The following is a 16,640-nucleotide window of genomic DNA, read 5'->3' as shown; positions in this document are numbered from 1 at the left end:
TAAATGAATACATAAAACCAGCCAAAAAAAAAAATACCCAAATGCTTAGTATTTTAACGGATGTTTAGATTCTTCATGTTAGTAATAAAAATAGTATATGATTTTTAATAATGCAATAAATATATTATATATTTCACCATTAAGTCTATTGACATTTTTTTAAATTATTTTGCAACAGCATTTTTCTATCTGGACTTGTCAAATTAAAGAAAAAAACACCAAAACGCAAATTGACGAATTTTTTTTTTCAAATTTCTGTGACCCGTTTTGTCATTTGTCAATTGAGTTGCTCCCAATTTTAAATATATTTCTTGAATTTTAGTATGGGTCAAAGCAAAAATTAAAATGTTTTATTAAATGTGCGAATGTTAAATAAAATATAAAACTGCTTAAAAACAAGATTTAAAAACACGTAGTCGTTTGGTTATTTGTTGTTGCAGCAGCTGCTGCCCCACTGACTGGTGGCTTTATGCCCATTAACTGGCACAGTTCGTTCCTTAAAGGACGAACTTCTACCAAAGGCAAGGTCCAATCCGTTTCGGATAAAAGTGTTAGGATTTCATCCATATTATCTTCCGGTATCTCAGTGACATCACCATGCAGGGCGAGGGCTTCATACAGTTTTGTGGCCGCAGTTTTACGTACATGAACATGTTGCAGACCCAGAAATACTGCCATTTTCGACAAGACACGCCGACTAAGTCGTGGCACTTGAATCAGTTGACAAAAGGCACTAATACTACTGGCCGTCTTATAAAGTTTCTTATAGCCCTTCACCTCAAGATTTAGCAGGCGAAAGATATCCTCAGCAAATGAATCATTTTCATCATGAAGAACCGCATCTATAGTGCCCGAACCAATGAGTATATCGAGAAAACTTAACATGGGATACGTAACACGTTCATTTAAGAGATTCTCTTCAAAATTCTGCCTAATCTCGGAGCATAGGCGAGGTACTGTCTGGCTGTTAGAACGCAAAAACTGGAAGAACGCTGTCGAAGCGTATTTTATCTGCATATAATAGAAATTTTAGTCTAACGAAAAACTTGTTAAAATCCAAAGCTTACCAAAGATTCAGTCAATTGACCAATGCTGGCACTTAAACCCAATAGCACACGCTTTGAATAACTTTCAAACGATAAGAGTTGACAAAACAAGGGGAATGTATGATCGGCAAATAGCCATAGTATAGTTTTCTCATCCTCTGGAAATATTTCTAGCAATTTGGCATGTTCTGGTATATATGGTATGGCCGGAGTGGAATGAATCAGTTTGCAGCACAAACGCCCAGCCAGTCCACGTGTACGATCAATTTTCTCTACTGCCTGCTGCATAAATCCCACAACGATTTGATGGGTATGCATGGGGGACAATAAATCTGGTGGACAGTTTGTGGCAATTTCATATAATGAGACCATAGCTGCCTCACGTACCCATGCCCCAATATCACCACGATTGTCCAAAGTGTACTCATCCAATGCTTTTAGAAGACACTGAATCACCTTGTTGAAATTATGTGGATTGCCGAAAGAATCTATATGAAAAGAGAAGTTAATAGTGATCCTAAGATTAAAAATGAGTTGTCTTTTCACCTGAATTCTCTGCATACCCAACACTCTGGACAAGTTTCGTCAATGCCTTAACACTCTGGGTACGCGCTTCGCTCCAACGATACGTTTGTATGTTCTCATGATCTTGCACGGTCATTTCCCCGGCTCGCACTGCCTGCAAAGGCGTTAAGGCATGCTTCACTAGGTTATCCAGTATTGCAGCCAAATGAAGGCGTGTCATAAATGCTGGCAGCACTCCAATGGCAGCTATATAACCCATACGCATATGCTCCTCCATATCGCTATCTGCACCCTTTAGATAGGCATTAATAATGCGTTCATTTTGCTGATTGCGTTCTTGCAGACAGTAATAAGCTTGACAAAGTTCAGAGAATGCTTCCACAGCTGATTCTCTTATTGCAGTCGTCTTGCTGACCAGACAAATATCAATCACAGCTTGCCAGGTGTCTGCAATGACATTTGATTGTAAAGATAAGACTTTTACCCTTAGAAATAATACTTACCCAGGCATTCTTCAGTGACCTGAAGCTTGGCCAGACTGCAGCTTCTTATAAAGTGTGTGGAACAGGATTTCATAAGCTCACCACTCATACCACGATAATAATTTCGTTCTAAAAAGCTTTTAATTAGTTCATTCAATTCAGCTAAGCGCTGATTTGATAGGTAGACTGTCGCATCCTTAGAGTCCAGCTCCATTTGGCGCAGCGCCAGAGTGATTTCACCCATGGCCAGGACACATCCGTGCCGAGAATTAACATCTATGGTGTCGGTTTTGGCCAATAATTGTGGTAGCACCACTCCGGCCATATACTGTGGCTCTCGAAATGCAAATTTATGCAAAGCCTTGGCTGTTAATTCTCTTATTGCCGAATCCCAATGACCCACTTTACGTTGCACCAAATGATTGATGAGTGGTTCGCGATAAACTTGATATTGAGCTATATAATCACTGATATTCAAATAGGAATTTTGCCTTATGCCCACAGAATAGAAATCTGTTGTGGTAGAGATCTCAATGCCGAATGGGAAATTACCAAGACGCCCCACAGATTCTTGAAAAGCAGCCGAAGCAGCACGCCTACAGTTAATCTCTCGATCAAATACGGCCACAGTAAGCAGACCCGATGAGATCTTTTGAACAAATGGCTTTAAATCATCCGGATTGTAAGCTCTGGCAAAGGCCCAGCACATATAGCAAGCGGCATCACGTATATGCTGACCGACTGACATGTATCCCTTCATTTCGTCATAGAACAGAGCCTGCATTAGCAATGGAACCAATTCTTCGAGGCGATAGGGTAAGAGTAAACCTCTCTTGGCCAACTCGGCCAACGCCAGACAACCTCCATGCCAAGCCTCATGTGGCTCTAAAGGATTAAGTATATCAATCACTGAACCAATCACCTCATCGGCTAATTCCTTTGGTAAACGATTCGTCACACGACCTAAGCCTTTAGCTGCACTCCAGCGTATATCATTGCCACCGCTTCGTAGGGCTTGAAGTAATTCTTCAATCACCTCTTCAATTGAGTCTGGCACCACAATCTCCTCTTCTAATTCGTCAGGATTAGCCTCAGATTCTGCTGCATTATCCGATCCTCCAGCTCCAGGCTGATTAAGATTTGTGGCCAAGGAGCGTGTTCCTAATATAAATGAAAAAAAAAGAGATTTAGATATCCTATGTTTTCTGTTTCTCTCACCTCTTTTATAACGCCAACTGGCTATTCTTGGCTTTAAGTGAACCAAACCTATGCGCTGAATGATTTTTACATAGTTTTTATATTTAAGGAAATCATTACCATCCTTGTAGTTACATGAGCCAATCCATTGAAGCAACTTATCGGCATAGGGCAACAAATCTTCGCGTTTGCCATGCTTTAAAATGGCCGCAACTGCAGCCAATTGACCAAATTTGACATGCACCGTATCGGCCTGATGTTGATCCATTATCCAATCCAGAAATTTTTCCAAATACACATCCTTAATGTCAGACCGTATAAAATATTTGGCCGACAAATAGGCAGCCATTGCACTGCAAGTATCATTGGTGGATGCATATAGTTGACATAGTTTGAATATTCGTTCCATTTTACTGCTCTTGGTCTGGACATGATTGCTAACCACACAATTTGTAGTCGCCGAGGATGTTGTCGTTTCGTAAACATCTAGACGCGACATATGAAATGGATTCAAAACCAGTATGGACATCCATAGAAGTAACATATAGCGGGTCTCCCAATGATCGAATTCCTTGGGATCTTGTTGATCCAGCAGATCCAACACAAATTCCAAATCGCTTAATTCATGAGGCATAAATTTCACAAGGACTTTATAGGTTCGTACTTTGCAAATTATGTAAAGATATTTGAATGCAGCATGACGTTCATCATCTGCCAGATTAGACTCCCTGATCTTTGTCAGCAAACGGGACAGAAGCAGCTCCAGGTGGGGGTCCAGCAAATGGGGCTGTTCCTGGTAGCGAGTCAACACTTGGGCGTATTGTTCAAATTCTCTTTCAAATGAGCTAGCTCTAATCGACTTTATCTGCTCAATCATCTGTAACACTTGGTCCAATTCCGTAAAGTGCTCCAGGGTATTCGCTGGTAAGTCATCATCTTTTATATCGTCGCTTTGCAGCATTTTTGTAAATTGGCAACTAATTCAAAGATTTCCAAAACAGCCGGCTGAATAACGACGATGACAACAACAGAGAAAATTGTTTGTGTTTCATTCCACTTATACCACAAATGATTCACACTGTCGTCAGGGCTGCAAGCCATGGCGGTAAACTATAATTTGAAAATGTATTTAATAAAATAGTAAACATTAGTCCTGAATAAGCCTAGGAAATAAAAATTTTAAAATCATCGAATTTATTCGACCAAATTGTTTCCAATTATTAGCTAATAATTATAATATTTTCTAAATATTTGACACGGCTGGTCAGACAGAACGCAATAACTTTGCTTTGTCAGCTGTCTGCCAGGGCTGAACACAAAATCAATTCGAGAAAAATATGGCAGTTTGTTCCCCAACCTCTCTCCGAATGGTTGGGTCTTAAACTATTTATATCCAAGAAACCCCCAATTAGTTATATATTCACGCGATAAAATTCAAAGGGTGTTTTATTTTCTGGGGCCTTTCTCTAACGCTCTCTCTGTCTATCACTGCCAGCCCTGGAAGCAATTGCATTGTTTGCACGCTGCAACAACGAATTGGTCTTTTTTTTCTTAGTTAGTTGTTGTAAGCAAACATTTTAAAATGAGAACGGAGAATTTTCTTTTAATCAGCCAAGTGGCCAAAAGACAGGCTTTATGGAACACCAGCATAACCTTGGCCGACCGAAAAGATAGCTGGATCTCACAGTGGGAAGAGGTCGCATCAATAATGCAACTCGATGGTATGTGTAAATTTTATGTCGTGACAATTAATATGTCATTAATAAATAAAAAATCATTTTACAGTTCTTACATGTAAGAAGCGATTCAAAAGATTGAGGGACACCTATCGCGCCGAGATTAGGAAAATCCAACAGAGGGGCTCCGGTACCTCTAACTGGCCGTACTTTCGTGCCCTGGAGTTTTTACGCTGCATTTTCGACCCGGAAGGCAGGGTAACATTTCGACCCGAAGCATTTGACTACGAACAAGCAGCATATCGCAATCAAGCGGAACTTGACAACTCAAAATTGGATGATTTTGTTATAGAAGTGGATGACGATGATGATTTTGATTTTGAAATTATGGGAGATATATTCAAGCAAGGTGTTGGCAACAATGAAAGTCGCGGAGGGGCCGGCACTGGAGGTGTTGTTGCTGGTAGGGGAAGTGTCAGTGGTGGCGGCGGTGGTGATTCTTCGTCAGCGGGACATGACTCTGGCTCAGAGTTCTCAGTTCGAAAGACCATTAATGTAAATACAAATGTCACCACATCATCAGCAAATCATTTGGAGGCAGATGCTGACCTATCGCCACAACTATTGTCTCCCATGCAATTGCCGCCGAATCACATGCTACTTCCTCGTCCAGCAAAACGGGGACGCCCACGGAAGACTTCATCGCCGTGTGAGACGAACGTTCCCTCGTCCACTCCCATATCGATAGCAGCAGCATCGGATTCGACAACTACACCGGCTGTTTCCAAAGATGATGCCGACTATAACTTCTTGGTCAGTTTGCTACCCCATGTGAAATCACTGTCTGACATCGGTAATCTCAAGTTTCGAATGGAAATCAGTCGCATTTTATTGGATATAAAGCATGATGAACAGACAGCTCCACCACCAGAAGTGCAGCAATTGGCAAAACAAAGCTCGTCATTGCCAAAACTAATATCTGCACCAGTTCAGTCAACAACTGGTCCTTTACCTGTTTCGACCTCTCAAAAGAAACGTTCGCGTCAACAAGTGATGCAGGAAGAGCAAGCATCTAAATATGCCATTTCAAGTTCAGGATATGTCGATAGCTCGATGATCGAATGCGATGTTAAAATAGAAAATGAGACTTTGTTTTAAACGGACATAGTTTTTCCTGAACCCACTTAGTTGTAACTATTACTAATATGAATATTCCAAATGCCTTATATACCTATGATGGTAAAGGATTTTTAAATGCTGAAAAACTGCATTAACTTTTTACTCTATAATTTCCATTTTCAAATGATCCAAACCAAAAAAATTTCTTATAAATAATAAAAGTTGATTTTTATTCATTTTTTTATGTTAAAAGCTACATGCATAAATTGCTTATTAGTTTTGTTGGACAAGTTGAAGTTTGTGAACTACATTTTAAAGAAGAATAAAGAGTTTTTTTGAAATCATAAATAATAAGTCACACTAATGCAAATAGTCAAAATCAAATCGAAAAGCAAAATACCCGCTATATACCTCTCTCCTGGTATTCTATTCCACTCTGTTTCAAACATAAACACACACGTTTTGTTATCGATATACCCGTTCGCTTTTTGTGTTTCCCATCTCTAAGCAAGAGAAAAAAAAAAAGTTGTAAGAAAAGGTTCTTTCGTAAAATTATCAAAAAAAGAAATCAAATAAAAAAAGTATAAATCTATTCCCCGCGTGTTAATCCATAAATTGCTTGTATGCGGCGTTTGAAGAAGTTGTCCAAGAGTCACAGTGTGACGGGAACATTGGAAATTGATGGAAATGGAAGTGCAACAGCAACTAATTGTGCAGGGGAAGGCGGTGACACGGCTTCAGCGGCAATGGATACCAATACCAATGGCAATGGTAGCGGTGGCAAGGATGCTCTCTTCAATCCCGAAATCTTCAAGCATTTTGATAAATCCGGCCGCAGCGAATTGTACGTGAATATATGTAGCAACAAAAAAACCACAAACACGTCTCAAACACACGATTGTGTACTCAGAAAATTGCGCGTTTTATGGGTACTCCAATTTGGCAGAAAGAGAGAGACAATAATAAAACATATTTATAAAAATTTGCTGCATCTATTTTTTATTAATTTGCCGTCATCTTTTATAGTATGAAGTATCTAAAACAACAAATTCAGGATTGTCCCGATAGTCCAGTCTTTGATCGCAATGGCATCTTTAAGCAGGGCATATCGAATGCCATTTATGAATTACTCTGGCAGGCCATACGTCATACACACAAGAAAGATTTGGTTCTACATGTGCTCATCGAAGTTGTGGTAAGTACAATGAATAAATAAATAAATTCTATAAACAAAAATTAATTGTTTACTTAACTCAGGCTCTGCACAAAGAGTTTCCCAGTCTAATTTTGGATGTGGTCAATATTTTGGATAGCGAAACTTCTCTAATGACTGATGGTCTTCATGAGGAGCGTCACGGTTTTGTTCAATTGGTCAAGGATATGGACAAGGTGGTGTCAGAGAGTTTGCTCAAAGAACGTTTAGAAATCGACACACTCCAGGAGGTGGGAATAGTGAAGAACAAAAGTTTCTATACCAAATTCATTAAAGTCAAAACCAAGTTGTAGTAAGTTTGAACAACTATATGCATGGTTGCCATAAACATAACTTTTTATGTCTTTTTATTAGCTACAAGCAACGTCGTTTTAATCTATTTCGTGAGGAAAGCGAGGGATTTGCGAAGCTGATAACAGAGCTAAATCAAGATTTTGAAGATCATACAACTCCTGAGAGCATTATGGATATTATTAAATCATTAATAGGTAAACTGAGAATCCAAAAATATCCTTCAATTGTTAATGTTTGTCTAATTCCCACATAGGATGTTTTAATTTGGATCCTAATCGTGTTCTTGATATTATAATTGAATCATTTGAAACACGACCCGATCGTTGGCAGCTATTTATACCGCTGCTACGTAGCTATATGCCCACTGGTGCCATTATCTGTGAGGTTTTGGGCTATAAATTCTGTCATTTTAAAGATGGACGAACTCCACGATCTCTATACCATGTGTGTGCGCTTCTGTTAAAACATGGAGTGATTGAATTAAACGATGTCTACTTATGGCTTACTCCAAATGATGGCAGTATTAAAACTGACTGGGAAGAGGATCTGGCTGACGCCAGGGAAAAAGTTCGAAAACTGCATTTGATTACCACCAACAAGAAGGGAGAAGACAAGGAACCGCCACCGCCGCCTACCACAAAGAAATTCGATGAGGAGAAGTATAATGTCAATCAAAAGTTTGGTCTCTGCGAGGCTCTACTACGTGTTGGGGATTGGGATAATGCCCTAAAGATCATACAAAAACTGCCAGATCAATCGGTTGTGGTGCAAGAGCCCATTGCCAAAGCCATTGTCGAATTGGTGCATCTGTCTGTCGAGCAGATTTACTACAATAAATGCTTCAAAGCCCCAGCCGGACGTAAGACAAGTCGAAGCCGCCTATACGACGATAGCAAACTTGTCGCCAAGATGCAGGCACGGGAATTTAGTGATTTAAGGCAATATACGTGGCCCATGGCTAATGTCCTGGGACCGGCCATGCACTTTGACACGGTACTAATGTACAAACTGATACGAATTATGGGCAAACTAATGCTAGATATGGGTGTCGATAGTTTAAATAGCCCGCCACCTAACTCGGAGGCAGAATTACATTACTATGACATTATGACCTGCATAGATTCATGTATACTGCCATCCCTGCTCTATCTGGATAACAATTGTTCCATGTCCGAGGAGATTTGGGCTGTGCTCAAATATTTTCCCTATCATTTCCGTTATAGTCTATATGCGAGATGGAAAAATGATAGCTATCAATTGCATCCAAATCTAATAATACGACATGGCCTGGCCCAGAGAGATATCAAGTCGCTAATGAAACGTGTTAGCAAGGATAATGTAAAGCAATTGGGTCGTCTAGTGGGTAAAAGTAGCCATTGTGCACCCGGATTACTCTTTGACTATGTAAGTAAGATAAATATTTAGCATCGGAAAGACCCAAATTATCTTTTTTCTTCTAGATCCTGCTGCAAATACAAATCTATGATAATCTTATTGGACCAGTTTGCGATATGCTTAAGTATTTGACTGCCTTGTCATTTGATTGTCTTGGCTATTGCATTATTGAATCACTGACATTAACTGGTCGCTTAAGATTTAAGGACGATGGTACTTCGCTCTCCCTTTGGCTACAAAGTCTAGCTTCCTTCTGTGGCGCCATTTACAAGAAGTATGGCATTGAGTTGAGCGGTCTACTGCAATATGTGGCCAATCAATTAAAATCCCAAAAGAGTTTAGATCTCTTAATACTTCGGGAAATTGTCCACAAAATGGCCGGCGTGGAATCATGCGAGGAGATGACCAACGATCAATTGCAGGCCATGTGCGGCGGTGAGCAACTTCGCGGCGAGGCGGGCTATTTCAGTCAAGTGAGAAATATGAAAAAGTCATCGAATCGTCTTAAGGAGGCACTGGCCAACAATGACCTTGCTGTCACCATTTGCCTGTTGATGGCCCAACAAAAGCATTGTGTAATCTATCGTGAAACTGCCGCACATAGTCATTTAAAATTGGTCGGAAATCTCTATGATCAATGTCAGGATACCTTGGTGCAATTTGGTACCTTCTTAGGCTCTACCTATTCGGTAGATGAGTATGTGGAGCGCTTGCCATCGATTATCACCATGTTAAGGGAATATCATATTAATACAGATGTTGCCTTCTTTCTGGCACGGCCCATGTTTACCCATCAGATAAATGTAAGTTGTACTTGGAGAGAATCAAATAAGAAAATCTTACATGTCTTTCTCTCTTTTCAGCAAAAATACGATCAACTACGTAAAGCTGATCCAAATGCCAAGAAGTTAACGGCGACACAAAAGCTACAGAAATATCTAGAGGCCACACAATTGATAATGAATCCCATTGTAGAGTCAGTGCGTCCATTGCATAGTGCTAAAGTTTGGGAGGATATTAGTCCACAATTTTTGGTCACCTTCTGGAGCATGAGCATGTACGATTTGCATGTGCCCAATGATAGCTATCAACGTGAAATTGGCAAACTTAAGCAATTGGCTCAACAGGCTGCCGAGGCCAAAGATTCGGTAGGTTTAAACTATCTCTCTAAATATCTTCATACAATTTCAACAATTTTGATATAATCCCACATAGAATCAATCAAAGAATAAAAAGGAACAAGAGCGTTATATAGCCCTTATGGAGAAACTGAATGATGAGCGTAAAAAACAACATGAACATGTGGATAAGATATCACAGCGTTTGCAAGAACAAAAAGACAGCTGGTTCCTGCTTCGTTCGGCTAAATCAGCAAAAAATGATACAATAACACAATTCCTGCAATTATGTCTATTCCCGCGCTGCACATTCACCGCCTTGGATGCATTATATTGCGCCAAATTTGTGCATACCATCCACAACCTAAAGACTTCAAATTTCTCCACTTTGCTATGTTATGATCGGGTAAGAATTATTAATTATTACGAAAAGTTCTTGTAATTTAATAATTTTTTATTGCTAGATCTTTTGCGATATAACGTATTCGGTTACTTCCTGCACGGAGGGCGAGGCCACTCGGTATGGTCGCTTCCTCTGCGCCATGTTAGAGACCGTGATGCGTTGGCATGCCGATCAGGCTGTATTCAATAAGGAATGTGCAAATTATCCTGGATTTGTTACCAAATTCCGTGTTAGCAATCAATTCTCGGAGGCTAACGATCATGTGGGCTATGAGAATTATCGTCATGTATGCCATAAATGGCATTATAAAATCACTAAGGCAATTGTATTTTGCTTAGACTCAAAGGATTTTATGCAAATACGTAATGCTTTAATTATATTGATGCGTATTCTACCACATTATCCTGTTCTGGCAAAATTGGCACAAATAATTGAACGTAAGGTGGATAAAGTACGTGAAGAGGAGAAAACGAAAAGACCAGATTTGTATGTGATAGCCTCCAGCTATATAGGACAATTGAAACTGAAAACATCGAATATGATAAAGGAAAGTGATTTCCATCAAGTGGCTGAGAGGCCAGCAAAAGAAGGCGCAACTGGTGGTGCTGCGACTAATGGAACAGCGGCGGCAGGAAATGCCATTAAAGTTTTATCATCAGATAAACTTAACCAGGCAGCAACTGCCGCAAATGCCTCAGCAGCCGCCTCAGCACCAACAACAGCAACAACAACGAAATCAAGTGGAAATCCATCAACGACGTTCTACAATAATAACAGCGACCAAAAGCAAAGTAGCAAGGAGCCAGAATCAAAAACTGGTAAGCATAACAAAACGGAATTACTCTAGAAGAACGAAAGGAACGTTGTTATAACAACATTCTGACCCCTTACAGCTCCAAGCGCTCGCAGTGAAACGAAATCCCACAAATCCGATGGCAACTCCAATTTAGTGTCGATCCCTGTAACATCGTCAACCAGCGAACGTGAGAGTAGCAAGCAACCACATGAGGGAACTGCAACCAGGGAATCCAGCCAGGCAGCTAGCAAAGAGGACACAATCGATCAACAGGTATCCAGCAATGGTAACCAAAATGATCGACGTAAGCGAGAGGAGGAGCACGAACGAGAAAATGATCGACGTCGTAGTTCAAGGGACAACAATCGTAACAGCAGCACTAAGGACCGATCAGAAGTAGCGGCAGAGCCACCATCACGCGGCCGAGAGCGTTCACATCGTCTGGAGGACTTGGAGGTGGCAACGGCAACATCAGCATCGTCGCAGCGTAAGAAGATATCGCGACGTGACGAGCAACAAACACGCCATCGACATGATTTGGAGACTGTGGATTTGGTGGCCAGTAGTAGCAGTAATAGCGAACATCAACATCAGCGGCACTATGATGAATACGAGGGCAGGATAAGAGATCGAGACTTGAGCTCCGTTTCCAATGAAAGCAATGGATCGCTGCAGCATCGACGTAGTCATGAGATAATTGAATATGACAGAGGTAATTTCATAATCAGAGTTATTTCCCGAACTTTCAAATTAAAATCTATATTTTTAGATTCAAAACGTCGAAAATTGGAATCATCATCGAGCAGTTCAAAGGTTAGTAGCTTATGCAGACAAATTATGCTAAGACAACATCAACAACAACAACAACAAACAACTACATCAACAACGCCCCAATTACATTCTGGAGGATTGACAACTCTTAAGCAATTGTAATATGAGAATAATTGCTTGAAAAAAGCACTAACAAGAATTGATAACAATCAATCGGACAACAACTTTGACGACCAGGACGTCAATCCAAATCTCTCCCACAAACTGGACACAATTGGAAGTTTTTAATTCTTAAGTTTAAGATGATCTGTATCAATAACGAGCAAATCTCGGGGAGTTAGTATTTAAGTCATTGAACAGTTGAACTGCTAGATTGACTTTTTGTACACTTATTCATATATTTAAATAGCAGAGGACCCGGACGAAATCAAATTTGTTAACAATCGGAAATTCCAAACTATTTTTTTTTTATTATTTGCAATGTGAAAAATTTGTTATTTAGTTTATTATAAGAATAAGGTAGTCATGTAAGTTATAATTGGAAACCGAATACGAACGCGCTCGCACACACCAACACACAGACATGGAGGAAACATGCTGAAATTACAAACTAGGAGACAATTATGGAACTTCAAACGCAAAAAAAAATTACAAAGACAACAGCTGAAATTACTAATCAGATGACAATTATGGAACTCAAATGGGGGAAAAAAAATCCAAAGGAGGGGAAAATCAACATGCTGAAATTACAAACAAGATGACAATTAAAAACCTTCAAATCGAAACACACAAGGGAAGAAGAGTTCAGATGCTGAAACAACACATTAGATGACAACTATGGGAACTCCACAGGATGCAATTCGAAGAAAAGAAGAGCCAGGATGCTGATAAAGTACTTTCAAATGGATGAAAACAAGAAACACAAAATCTGTGATGCTACATATTAAGACAAAACATCTTTATAGTGCAATATATTCCAAGGAATCGAAGACTTCTAAACAATCATCATCTTGTCACCCAAAGAAATGCCAAGAATTTACTTTATTATCTACTTTTGACGTCTTCCATCGAGGGAACCCTGAAGAGATAATTGCGTACCTTGACTTCCTTTCTCAAGGGATTTCTGATGAGGCTGTAACATCAGCTGTTTGGAATAGTTGCTAAATAGCTCAGGATGGAATTTCAAACGTAACAAAAGACGTTCACAGAAGACGTTGTCAACACAACCAGTCATTTTATTGAACCTGAACAATGGAATTTCTTTTATGGTCAAACGCTTAATACAACCACGACATCGATTGCATCGCTGGATAATCCAAAAACTTCGCTGGATTACTTCGGAAAAAAGCTTCGAATCCGTCGCTGCAGAACGTTGAAGTGTGTGGATCGTCTTGACAATAAGGATAATTTGGAGAGCTACAGGAACCGGATTGGATTGAACAATCTCTTGTGTTCTTTAATGAGGATGACTCCAGGAGCTACACGAATCGATTGAACTAAACAATCTCTTGTGTCTTGTGTGTGGGTTGCTTCTAAATGAAAACAACAATTTATGACGGTGTGGTATCAAAACAAAAAAAAAAAGGATCCTTTGCAATCAGGCGCTACCTTCTGGGGCGACTATCTGCCTTAACCAACCCCATGACAGCAGTTTAGTTGTAAAAATTCCGCGTTGATCTCCGACAGTTTGCACCCTTGAGACGGGTAAGTGATGAGCATATGTGAGACAGGCCGGAATCGTATTTTTTTTAGGGACTCTCCAAAACCAAAAAGGCTTTAGGCTCTCTCCACAGACATATACACATACACATATACACACACCCACACACACACTCATACACATACTCACACTGCACTTTTACACAAAAACACACACACATAAACATGCATAGTCTCCTTACACACATTATCAATCTTACATGTTCTTAGAAGTTGTTTTACTCCTTAAGTTATGTGAATCCTTTTCGTTTAGCCAACTGGGTATATCAGGCAATACACTTAGCCATCCATAAACAAAAAAATGCATAAAAATAAACTCTGTGTTCCATTTCTATTAATCATTTGTCATTGCAGAAAGTTGAAGAACTCGTTGACAGCGTGAAGAAGGCCCGAGGACTCAAGACCAAAGAGCGAAACAAAGAAAAGTTATCCGATGAGGAGAGAGATGCTCGCAAGGATCGCAAAATGGGACGTAAGAGAGATCGCAATGAAGACTCCAGCGGAGCCGATCATAAGCGACGTCGTGATGGTGAGCACATAGGCAGAAAGAAAAAGTGGCAATCAAGAAATCAAATGAACAAAATATTACAATTTGCAGCACAAAATGGCAATGATGATGATCTACGAGAACGCGAACGCCATAGAGTGAGTATTCAATGTTTTTTTATACAAGATTTGCAATATAAAAGCATTTCAAATTAAAGGACAAGTCACCACGCGAGCGATCACATGAGAAATTCGATCGGGAAAGAGGCGGCAGTTCACGTGGCGATGATCGTCAATATAATATGTCGAAATCCACACGCTCCTCAAGAATCAATTATTGAATTCAACAAAATGAATGGAATTGTCTATACAAGAAAACATGCATCGTGAAGCGCATTTTGTTTTTTTCTTCTTAATTATTTTCTTGCTGATTAATTAAGAATTTTGAATTGTTTTATCAAACCATTAATTGTGACAAGGAACGTAAATAATTTTGAAATGTTTACAATTTTCTAGAAACTATTTTAATGAATTATATATATATATATTAAAAAACAAACAAAAAATAAACCCAACCATTGTGTAAATGTAGAAATCGTTTCCGTTGTTCCTTTTTTTAACTGCATACGAAGTAAATGGTGTTAAGCCTTTAACATTATGAAGTGTGGTTGACGATATATCTTGATTCTGCCAAAATTACTGAATTTACTGAGCTAAAAATCTTGCATCGGACACTTTCCGAAAATGCTTTCTGAATCCATTCATGATAATGATTATTTTGACTAATGCTTTGGGATAATATTAGTCTTTCATAAACGAAATAGAATGAGTTGTTAACGAAGCTATAAAGCATTAAAATGATTGGTTTTAAGCTGAAAAAAACACCTTTGAAAAGACACTCACACAATTCAAAATATGTTTCTGTATTGTTTGAAATTATGACTTTAAATTTTAAAAGCATGATCTCTTAAATTGTATTCATTTGATGTCAACGCCTTCAACGACTAAAAGGAGTAAAAGTTACTGGTAATCCTTAGAGTTTAAATCATACGTAAATGAACGCAAGTATTCGGACATATGCTCTTCTTGCAAGTATAAGTATTACGTGCCTTAAAACAAGAGCCTGTTAATAAACTACTATTTATAACTTTTTTATATTTATATTTTAAATAGTTAACTGGTTTTCACAAAGTAATTAGAAAATATTAGCTAATCCTATTAGTTTTGTTAGTTGCTACTAAGATTTCCCTTGTTAAATTCATATATGGAAACAAAGTGATACGTTGGAAAATCCAAAAAATGAAATTGCCTAGATTTCTGGTAAGTATTACTTTAAACTTACCTGAGTGATTTACTTCACTTGAGTCTGGTAATAAAACTTTTAGCAGCTGCTATTGGGAGAAATACATACCTAAGACTTATTAGGGGTCACAGGCGGATTAGGGACCAATTGGTAGGTAAACGATTTAGTTTAGCTTTGACAGGTAACAGACACCACCCACAAATGAACATAAAACTGTCCCACGCGACACAGTTGGCTATCAGTTCATCTTGAGATCTCCAACATGAAGTATTGTGTATTAAAGAAAGTATATTTGAGGCCAAAACCTTTGGCAGAGAGGAACACAACCTCGAGTCCATCACACAGTGCCGACAGTTCATTAAACACTACACAGCACAGTGCCATGGAATTGGAAGCGGCTGCAGCTCTATTGATGTTACGCTATCAATATGATATACAGAGTGCTGCCAAAATAGCCGCTGAAGCAACCGCCGCCTCCAAAGTGATCGGTCCCACAACCACGATAGAAACAGCAATTCCAGCAGAAAGTAGTCGCTCACCCACACCACCGCCGCCTTGTATGGTGGATAATTGCACTCCCAAGGAGCAGCAAGTACGTGTTACGGCCAGCAGTCAACCGTTGAAGAAGCGTACAATTCCATCACATCTATTGAGACGATCTTTGACTCCGGCTAAACAACAACCAGTTCCTTCTAATAACAACATTAGTCAAAATGCCATTGTTAAGGCCAAAATCAAGGCCAAGACACCATTGCCAACATTTGAACGCAACAAGGAAAGCAGCAATAACACTTGCAATAAGGCTCTATTGAAATCGTGTCGTAATATGATTCGTGAATTCTTGGATAATCAGGAAAAGATTTGATTCTTTTTTTTATCATTTTCAATTTTTATTAATTGCATATAAATTTGTTTTGATTTCTCTTTCTTTTCTTTTTAAATATTTTTCATTTTTCATATACATATATATTTATATATATATATATGTACTTATTTGTGTTTATTTCTTTTACATACATATAAATGTTGTATGTATGTAAACGAAATGAAAAGAAGGTTTCTCAAATGGAAGAACAGGTATTGTGGCGACACACTAG

The 16,640-nt window shown here is 39.0% G+C and overlaps 4 protein-coding genes across 5 annotated transcripts; 3 read left to right on the top strand and 1 right to left on the bottom strand.

Annotated features, from left to right (window-relative positions):
- Positions 1 to 316: 316 nt before the first annotated feature.
- Tbcd (tubulin folding cofactor D) lies at positions 317 to 4,300 on the bottom strand. Its single transcript, XM_068294357.1, has 5 exons — positions 3,272 to 4,300; positions 2,075 to 3,214; positions 1,593 to 2,018; positions 1,068 to 1,534; positions 317 to 1,011 (listed from the first exon to the last, which is right to left on the bottom strand). Exons 1-5 carry the CDS (start codon positions 4,209 to 4,211, stop codon positions 403 to 405), a joined length of 3,582 nt encoding a protein of 1,193 aa, XP_068150458.1. The 5' UTR covers positions 4,212 to 4,300; the 3' UTR covers positions 317 to 402.
- Positions 4,301 to 4,588: 288 nt separating this feature from the next.
- LOC137580243 (uncharacterized) lies at positions 4,589 to 6,297 on the top strand. Its single transcript, XM_068294180.1, has 2 exons — positions 4,589 to 4,971; positions 5,036 to 6,297. Exons 1-2 carry the CDS (start codon positions 4,833 to 4,835, stop codon positions 6,082 to 6,084), a joined length of 1,188 nt encoding a protein of 395 aa, XP_068150281.1. The 5' UTR covers positions 4,589 to 4,832; the 3' UTR covers positions 6,085 to 6,297.
- Positions 6,298 to 6,539: 242 nt separating this feature from the next.
- On the top strand, positions 6,540 to 14,835 carry tho2 (THO complex subunit 2-like protein). 2 transcript variants are annotated; one of them, XM_068294178.1, is made up of 14 exons: positions 6,541 to 6,889; positions 7,072 to 7,240; positions 7,303 to 7,550; positions 7,613 to 7,746; positions 7,806 to 8,956; positions 9,013 to 9,750; positions 9,811 to 10,095; positions 10,163 to 10,471; positions 10,530 to 11,286; positions 11,362 to 11,976; positions 12,034 to 12,077; positions 14,109 to 14,283; positions 14,353 to 14,399; positions 14,459 to 14,835. In XM_068294178.1, exons 1-14 carry the CDS (start codon positions 6,669 to 6,671, stop codon positions 14,579 to 14,581), a joined length of 5,016 nt encoding a protein of 1,671 aa, XP_068150279.1. In that variant the 5' UTR covers positions 6,541 to 6,668; the 3' UTR covers positions 14,582 to 14,835. The 2 variants fall into 2 exon arrangements, 1 of the variants encoding a protein (XP_068150279.1); XR_011032986.1 differs by lacking the exons at positions 14,353 to 14,399; positions 14,459 to 14,835 and having other exon boundaries at positions 6,540 to 6,889; positions 12,034 to 13,739; positions 14,109 to 14,240.
- A 755-nt stretch (positions 14,836 to 15,590) lies between these two features.
- LOC137580315 (uncharacterized) lies at positions 15,591 to 16,461 on the top strand. The gene has a single exon (XM_068294293.1). The coding sequence runs from the start codon at positions 15,806 to 15,808 to the stop codon at positions 16,406 to 16,408; it is 603 nt and encodes a 200-aa protein (XP_068150394.1). The 5' UTR covers positions 15,591 to 15,805; the 3' UTR covers positions 16,409 to 16,461.
- The last annotated feature ends 179 nt before the right edge of the window (positions 16,462 to 16,640 follow it).

The sequence above is a fragment of the Drosophila tropicalis genome, unplaced genomic scaffold, assembly GCF_018151085.1.
Source record: "Drosophila tropicalis isolate 14030-0801.00 unplaced genomic scaffold, ASM1815108v1 contig_845, whole genome shotgun sequence".
NCBI lineage: Eukaryota > Metazoa > Arthropoda > Insecta > Diptera > Drosophilidae > Drosophila > Drosophila tropicalis.
The sequence above is the reverse complement of the archived record's forward strand: the minus strand, read 5'-3'. Positions and strand labels throughout refer to the sequence as shown.

What these genes read in the sequence shown, in the direction of transcription:
- LOC137580243 (XM_068294180.1), top strand. Translation starts at nt 4,833, where the DNA reads ATGAGAACGGAGAATTTTCTTTTAATCAGCCAAGTGGCCAAAAGACAG. An exon ending in ATCAATAATGCAACTCGATG is followed by an intron (nt 4,972 to 5,035) that starts GTATGTGTAAAT and finishes ATCATTTTACAG; the next exon opens with TTCTTACATGTAAGAAGCGA.
- Tbcd (XM_068294357.1), bottom strand. Translation starts at nt 4,211, where the DNA reads ATGCTGCAAAGCGACGATATAAAAGATGATGACTTACCAGCGAATACC. An exon ending in TGGGTATGCAGAGAATTCAG is followed by an intron (nt 1,535 to 1,592) that starts GTGAAAAGACAA and finishes CTTTTCATATAG; the next exon opens with ATTCTTTCGGCAATCCACAT. An exon ending in GTCAATTGACTGAATCTTTG is followed by an intron (nt 1,012 to 1,067) that starts GTAAGCTTTGGA and finishes TATTATATGCAG; the next exon opens with ATAAAATACGCTTCGACAGC.
- tho2 (XM_068294178.1), top strand. Translation starts at nt 6,669, where the DNA reads ATGCGGCGTTTGAAGAAGTTGTCCAAGAGTCACAGTGTGACGGGAACA. An exon ending in ATGTGCTCATCGAAGTTGTG is followed by an intron (nt 7,241 to 7,302) that starts GTAAGTACAATG and finishes TACTTAACTCAG; the next exon opens with GCTCTGCACAAAGAGTTTCC. An exon ending in CATCATCGAGCAGTTCAAAG is followed by an intron (nt 12,078 to 14,108) that starts GTTAGTAGCTTA and finishes TTGTCATTGCAG; the next exon opens with AAAGTTGAAGAACTCGTTGA.
- LOC137580315 (XM_068294293.1), top strand. Translation starts at nt 15,806, where the DNA reads ATGAAGTATTGTGTATTAAAGAAAGTATATTTGAGGCCAAAACCTTTG.